Here is an 8,284-nt window from a genome sequence, read left to right on the forward strand (position 1 = left end):
CGAGCTTATGCAGGCCGAGCCGAGCTCAGAAGACCGAGCTCATGCAGAAGGCCGAGCTCATGCAGGCCGAGCTCCGAAGGCTGCCGAGCACAGAAGGCCGAGCTGACCTCAGAAGGCCGACCTCATCGTCCACGTGCTACAGCCATACCCTGCAGCAGCCTCACCGCACCATGCTTTACTTGCCGGCCACGCCAACCAAGGATCATACCCTGCTACGACTGTCAACGGCTCACCATTCCCAAGAATGTACTGCACTGCACGCCACAAGCAAACTCTGGCTACGCGTCATCTCCTCCCATGATGGGAACGGGTCATCCACGGCAACTCATTACTTCACAAGCCCACGTCCAATTGTGACGGTAACCCATTAATTCGCCCAGTCACATCACAGGTAACCCTGGCACTCCCCCTATAAAAGGGGAGCTTCTCCCTCTAAAAAGGGGCTTCCTCCCAAGGGAGGGCTTGGGACTTTTACTTACAGTCCATCTCCTTCTCCAAAATTAAGCCCCTCTCTGACTTAAGCATCGGAGGGCCGGCGCCAGAAACCCCGGCCACCGGCTTTTTTGCAGGTCCTCCGGAGGATGCCGTCCGCCGACGTACCGCCACTCTCGTCGGAGCTCCTCCTCCTCGGTCCGCGGTCGCCTCCGGATTCAATTTCCAGCAACAGTTGGTATTTTTTTTGTCACATGGAACTAAAAGTTGGATTTCATTTAGTGTTGGACTCGGTTGATAAACAAATCAAGCTTGGCCTCCGAGTTAAAGCTCGAGATTAATTTCAAAGGTAGGCTCGAAGGACGAAAGCATTTTGGCTCAATTATGCCCCATTAAACATGTGACCCGTAGGGGGCAAATAAAGAGGGCGAATCTGGTCCATTGGGAGACTCTGCGTGTGCTTTCCGTCGGCGATCATTCCATTTTCGACGTATAATGTAATGCAGGCATGTATTTGCAACGGCGGAGAGCACCAATAGCGATGTCCACGTGCATCGCAGGCGGACCTGGAGCAAACTCTAAAGTTCTACTCCTTTGAGACAAATCACATACCGCGGCACTTCCTCTTTTTCTTTTTTTTTTTTTTTTAATCGATAACTCACATTAATCTCGTACGAGTATAATCGGCATAATTAAAAGAAAAAAAAGGCTACTCAAGATAAAGGAGCATCCAACTTTCGTGTCCAAAAAATTTTTCTCCATCCAATCGACCGTCCTGTTTATCTCCCAATACATAAGAACTGGCTGAAAGAGAATACACTCGCTCGCCAACCACAATGTGCACTGCTTCCCTCTGCCCTCTTTGTAGAATCCGCGGCAACCTTTCAACGCGGAGTTGCGAACCTTCCGACCACTCCATTTCCCCACGTGCGCGCCTACACATCAGGCCACCGGGCCCGCCACGAGACCAGCACTTATCGTGTACTCACGAACTCAAAATAACCTATAACGCATCACATCCCAACCCTTCATCTCAATATTTAAATAATTTACAAAGCGATCTTATCGGCCGAGTTACTTATTCCAAAATTCTCAAGGGTACACCAGACCGGATCTCCCTTCCTTATAACCGGCTCCCTCGGCTCCGATTTCTGCGGGGGGACAGGAAGGGCGAGTCCGGTGGTTCCGTTATCTTGCCATCAAGGTAGTCGCGATGGGGAGCCTCGTGGAGGAGAATAAGGCGACGACCGGTGCCCGGCAGCGGCCGCGGTTCCTCTGCCTCCACGGATTCCGCACCAGCGGCGAGATTATGCGGACGCAGGTGGTGGGCAAGTGGCCGGATCACGTCACCGCCCGCCTCGACCTCTTCTTCGCCGACGCCCCCTTCCCGGCGGAGGGCAAGTCAGACGTTGAGGGAATATTCCCTCCCCCCTATTACGAGTGGTTCCAGTTCGACAGGGTACGCTTACCGCCCACTCTTCCCTCTCCTTCCTCCCTTTCCTCCCCTTTCCTCATCTATTTTTCTTTTTCCAAAAAAAAAAAGAAATTCCTGGAGTACAGGAACTTCGACGAGTGCCTGGCGTACATCGAGGAATTGATGATCAAACACGGGCCGTTCGATGGTCTGATGGGCTTCTCTCAGGTAAATATTTTTTAAAAATTTTATATTTATGTTAAATTATTTTTATTTGTCTATTTATTGACTGATCGGGGCTTTGGGATGGTAGGGGGCGATTCTTTCTGCCGCGTTGCCGGGTCTACAAGCGAGGGTAGGTGGCGAGACCGTAATTTTCGGCATCTCGAGGGGCTAATGTCTGGGCAGATTTAATTTAATTTATTTTATTTTTAAATAATAGGGGTTGGCGTTGACGAGGGTACCGAAAGTGAAGTGCGTGGTAATAATCGGAGGGGCGAAGTTCCAGTCACCGGCGGTGGCGGAGAAGGCGTACGTGTCCAAGATCGAGTGCCCCTCGCTCCACTTTATAGGTACGTCCGTAATTTTCTCGCTTTGGTAAGGGTAGATGTGGGAATGGCCATTAGATTCCTGTGGTCGGGAATGGCTGCTTGATTTCGTCTGTATATATCGTACGGTTGTGAGCATCAGGCAAGGATTCGGACATATATTTTGGGTAATATCTATTTATTGATACTTGAAATTAGGGTAGTTTGAAAAGAAAGCTAATGAGAGTTGTGCTAGATTTGGGGCCTAATCAGGTTAGCATGACAAAGAGGAATCAATTTTTTTCTTAAAACAAAGTTGCTTTTTTTTTTCTTCTAAATTTTAGCATTGTAGTATTTTCTCCTCTTGTCGTAGTAATGTAATGTAATAACAATTGATAATATAAAAATTATATAATATATAAGTATAAAAATATGTAATGATGTAGATTAGCTGCCTACCCTGAAATCGAAGGAACCTTCTGTTTATGTTGGGGAGAAAACAGGCTCTTGAAGGTCAATTGGTCATTTATCTCCATGGCTTTCATGAGACATCATGGTGTAGTATGTTATGCAACGTTACACACCACCCTGGATTTTCTTTTATTTCTTTTCATGTTTTTTATGAGACATCATGTCATAGTATTGCCATGCCATTTTTTTTCTTTCAGAATAGGATGGGAGGAAGCCCAGTCAAAATCAAGGTGAGGGTATGTGGAACTTAACTCAACCAATTAGAAGTCCATGTGTGACACTTAATTATAAATGCAGAAATATATTTGCACAACACCTCTATATCTAGAGTCAAGCTTTACCAGCCCTGCAGGTGATGTCTTCTGTTGGCCATCCACAATTATCTCCTAGTCCATTGATTCCCTTCCTTTGACAGTCCAATCTAGAGGATGGGTAACTTCTTCATATACGTGTCGACTTTGAAGGCCAGCTAATTTTTGTCATATCTCTTGAATGTTCTTTAGGCATAGTTGTCATTTGCATATTCAATTAATCACATACTTATATTATTATAATTTTCTGAGTTTTTTTGCTTAAGGACTCGATTGATTCGCGGAAAGAATTTTTTCTTACTGGAATATTTTTTCTGAGAAGATGATTTCTGAAAATATGATACCTGAAAGAATGCTTTTGGCATATTTGGTTGATCATGAAAAAATGGCACATTTCAGAATGGCTTATGTTTGATTGAGCATCTACTTTTGTAGAAAAGTTGTATGAAATATCTATTATATCCTTAATAAAGAGAAAGACCTTACCCATGGATTTTCATGGCTTCAGGATACTTTGGAAAAACTTTTTCATGTCCCCCATGGATTTTTCTTTTCCTTAAAACATGGAAATCTTATTTTCATGAGAATGCTACTTTTCCATCTCTCTCCTTTGAAAATTCTAACCAAACAAGAGACATTTCTCTGTTTTTCTGTTGACAACACTTTCCCTCTTTTTCCGCGAACCAAACGAGTCCTAAGAGACTATTCTATCGTTGTGTACATGGTTACCTACTTTGTTGTATTGTCTTGAATTTGGGTTCATATTCATAACTCACAACATTTTGAAAATGCTGGATTGAGCTTGGTTGATAATGTTCTTGTTTCACAATTGTTGCATATTTCAACTCGTAGAACATAAACTTGAGACATAGTGCGTTTATTATATAGAATTATCAATGAAGTGATAAGAGGAAAATATCGTTTGATGAAGTAGAAGGTTTAGAGAGAATTATATGTGAGGAGAATTATTTAAGATAAACTTTGGATGCATAGTTCCTTAAATGGGTCTGGCCTTCCAGTCAGGATCCAACCAAACCAATTGACTTTTTTTGGATTTTTTTCATCATTACGTAGCCCCAGTACGTGTAGTTTATCTTACTTGAGCACTATTACAACAGTCAGCTTAAGAGGCTTCTTGGTAGAATAGTTTAGAGAATCTTTAAGAGCAACTCATTTTCCATCAATCATTGATTGCAATGCAAAGGGACCAGAATAGACTAATGGTATTCTTCCTATTTTAATATAGAAGTAGATTGAAATTAAAATTTGTTGCAAGATCACTGAGCTGGAGCTGCATTTCGTTTGCAGGGGAGATGGATTTCTTAAAAACACCTGGTGAAACACTGCTGGAGTCATTTGTGGATCCGCTCGTCATCCGCCACCCCAAGGGCCACACTGTCCCCAGGCTTGGTGAGTTCATTATGTGATCTCCTTCCTCCTACTTTCATTAATTTTATGTTATCATAGTTTAGTTAGTTGAGCCCCTCAATGGGCTACTCTTCATTGATCAATTTTTCTAATTTTTTATTAAGAGGATGGGCTTCTTTGTCTGCATGAAAACTATCTTTGTATATATTATTACTAGTCTAAGATGGTGACTTATTAGACTTGTATTATTGTCACTAATTTGGTCTAAATCTTACCTAGACCCAATAATCTGACCATTTGGTTGAGCATGTCTCTTGAATATTTACATTTTTTTTCTTATGCCTCTGAACTATCTGTTCCAAAGAGCTTCTCTTAGATCCAAAAGCAATATGGGTCATTTGCAAGTCATGCTGGGTTGGACAACTCTCCTTGAACATTACTGCTTCATTTAGTAGGCACCACCTGAACACCTCATTGATAGATAGGTCTGGTACATTGAAATCAGTTTATCATATAGATTAGATCTGCTCCAACTGACAACATGTGCGATAATTTGCCTTAGGTTAACTGTGACCTGCTTTTATAGAGTTTATGGACATTTGTTTGTATTGCTTCACTTTTCTTCCAATTTCTGAATCAGTAGTTTTTGATATTTTGTCAAATGAATTTTTTCTCTGTTTATTCTGTTGCAGATGATAAAAGTTTGGAGATGATGCTAGACTTTCTGCAGAAGATTGAAAATGATTTGTCTACAGGCACAAAATTGAACAATAAGCATAACGAAGATGGTTTGATTGATTAGGATCACATACTATCTAATATTTCGTCATATAGCATTGTGAGTTTATTCGCGAAATTTTTATTACATCTGCCAGCAAGTGTAGCATAGCTGGAGCATGCTCAATGCATGTGATAGGAGAATGTGTTGAGTTCCTCTATGTTTAGAGGTGCTCCAAAGATCAGATTATATTGAAATATTGTTTGGATTATCAATCAAAATTAAATATTAATTTGGATTGTGATTTTTTTGATTTAAATGGCTTCCTACTTGGTTTGATAGTGAGTTGTGATGTTAAACTTAACTTAATGATCAAGGAGCCTATCATCCTACTTGTATTACTTCAAGGCTCATGGATATATCTCTCCCAATGAAACTACTATTGTTTAATGATGGCAGACTTTCATCTGATTCCACAGTTATACTTTACATCTATTCAAATCACAAATCTAAATACGATTATAGCATGATAAGGTTGCATTCAAATACGCATTTTCAAGTATTTGCACTTGATTCTTTTTGTGAGGGTTGCTTGAGAATTTTGCCAATTTGTTGACTCATTGCTCTATGATTAACACATGATGGGCAAGTTGAAGGTTACATTTTTTTTTTTTTTTTTTTGGTGATAATTAAGTTGGCTGCATACTCAGGATGAATGGCTTAGGCAACATATACTGTTAATTTCTTTGAAATCTGAGTAGCCTCAAATTTGCACACAATCTGCGAAAAAGCTTGGTCCCAATGCAAGCTATGTTTGGATGCCCCATTTGAGCAAGTCCCATATGCACCACACCTAACATTATAGGATGATTTTTTGCACAGAACAGTGAATGTAATACCCTACTAATTGGTAGTGCTAGTCAGGGGGAACATGTCATTCCAAAATTTCTATGTAATTTCAAAAAAAAAGTCACTTATTCTGTTTTATTGCATAACCAATAGCTATTAGCTCAATTGTTTTAGCACCACACACCTATAGTTTGTTCTTAGAGGAGATGCGGTGTTCAGATCTTGATGACATTCAGCAAACAAAATGGTTGTGGTACAATATCACCATATCACGCAACAAGAAAAAGAAAAAAAAAAGAAAAAAACAAGTGGGGAAAAGAAACTTTTTCTTGTCAATGCCAAGACCTATTCACCAACTTGGATTAAGCTGGTTCAAGGAAGATAATTATGCGTAGATCAAAATTTTCTTCGACTGCTCAATTAGATGTATGTTTGATCGTCGATGATCGGGATGAGCCAAGCCTAAGTTTGAAATAAAAAAACTAAATTCTGGCTGTGCCGAACCTAGGTTAAAAAGAAAAATTCCGTGGATCAGATTAGGATGACCTTGACCTGGTTTTGAGCCAACTATTTAAATCCTGCTAGTTGGGGCTTGGTCCTATTGGTGCTGCGTTGATCCTTTCTAAAGAAGTGGGAGTTTAATATGCAATTGATGGTGGGTTAAATATGCAGTGCTTATGAAATGTAGTGATTACTAGAAATACTAGTATATCAGCTGATTACTAAAAGAAAAGGATCTTACACTCGTCAAGTAGTTTTTGGCTGGAATTGGATCACCTCTGCAGACATGAACCACAAAATATTAAGAGATAAGATACTCTCTGGTATCTTTGATATATCAATTAAGAAAATAACAAGAATACTTATATTATAAACAACCACATTGTTAAATTATGTAAAAAAGTTTCGAACGAGGATGAGAAAAATAATTACCCACATAAAGTTATTATTAAGAAAAACTTGGTCCAATACCTTTGAGGGTAAGAGATATATTGTGCTATTTTGAACCCAATTTATGCTTAGATTGAGGCATAGTTCATTCAAATCCAATCAATACTTGAATTAGAATTTTATGAAATTTTAAATATTTTTTCCATCAGAAATGTAGTTGAATTGTGATCTTCCTAAATTACTTTGCTTTTAAATGAAGATATCAGATCACAGGCAAGTGATTCTTGGAACCAAAGTGAGATCAAGCATTCATTATTTGTAGCTTTCTTCTCTGTGGTGAACCTCTCAATTATGATCAGATTGTTTGGAAATTTGTCTCACTTGAGCCCACCCCCCATGAATGCTTACAAAAGGAAACAGCTAAATCGTTGTTATCACTTCAACAGTTTATCATTAAATTCCTCAGAAAAAAAACACGCTTATCATTAAAAAAGGGGGGAAATATTTGACTACTGGTGGCTTTCTGATAGCTTCATGCCAAGGCAAGTGCAGTAGCAGGAAATTAGCATTGGTCCCACGCGCAACTGAATTCAGCATCTGATTCACGAGAGATGGAGCTTATAATTTAAACTGCTAGAACAGATATTTATACCCAATTTTTTCCTTTTTTGGCTCTTCGATTATTTTGAATACTTTAGAATTATATTGAGTTTGGTTTGACATAATTATTTCGGCATGGGCCAGGAGCTGCATTTTAGAATTTTAAAAAACAAAAAGCCTCAAAGAAATTATTTAGATTCTTTTACAGCATAGCAAGGAAAAGAGCCTAGTACAAACAATGGAAGATGAGGTAAGAGATTCTTTGTGATTCCAAGGCCTTCATTGTGGGCAGGCACAATCAAGCACCGTAGGCGCTTTAAGACTGCTGATGGTGAGGGGTGGACAGATTTTTTTTAAATCTATTTGGATATTGTGAGATACAGGCTGAAGTCGGCAGCCCCTACCGACTTCAGTCCTGTTCCCCTTTTGGGAAGAGCGGAACAGAGGATCGCGATTTGCGATCCTCTTCGGCTCTTTCGGGGACGATCGGGGCGAGGGCGCCGCAGATTTTGCTCGGCCACCACGATCTTCGCGGCGGGGAGCCATTACGAGGGGGGTGATAAAAACCCCCCATCGCCTCCAAGCCCTCCTCCCTACCCTCTAAACCTCCTCTCCCTCTCCTTCCTCTGCTCCCGCTTCCCAAGTCGTCGGTGAGCCGCCTCGGCCAACCACCACCACCACCCGAGCCTTCCCTATTTCGAGA

General features: G+C 40.7%; 1 protein-coding gene across 1 annotated transcript; it reads left to right on the forward strand.

Moving 5' to 3' along the window:
• Positions 1 to 1,591: 1,591 nt before the first annotated feature.
• LOC103696652 (esterase AGAP003155-like) lies at positions 1,592 to 5,560 on the forward strand. Its single transcript, XM_008778335.4, has 6 exons — positions 1,592 to 1,891; positions 1,976 to 2,074; positions 2,160 to 2,201; positions 2,289 to 2,418; positions 4,464 to 4,565; positions 5,216 to 5,560. Exons 1-6 carry the CDS (start codon positions 1,646 to 1,648, stop codon positions 5,323 to 5,325), a joined length of 729 nt encoding a protein of 242 aa, XP_008776557.1. The 5' UTR covers positions 1,592 to 1,645; the 3' UTR covers positions 5,326 to 5,560.
• Positions 5,561 to 8,284: the final 2,724 nt, after the last annotated feature.

The sequence above is a fragment of the Phoenix dactylifera genome, chromosome 6, assembly GCF_009389715.1.
Source record: "Phoenix dactylifera cultivar Barhee BC4 chromosome 6, palm_55x_up_171113_PBpolish2nd_filt_p, whole genome shotgun sequence".
NCBI classification, from domain to species: domain Eukaryota; kingdom Viridiplantae; phylum Streptophyta; class Magnoliopsida; order Arecales; family Arecaceae; genus Phoenix; species Phoenix dactylifera.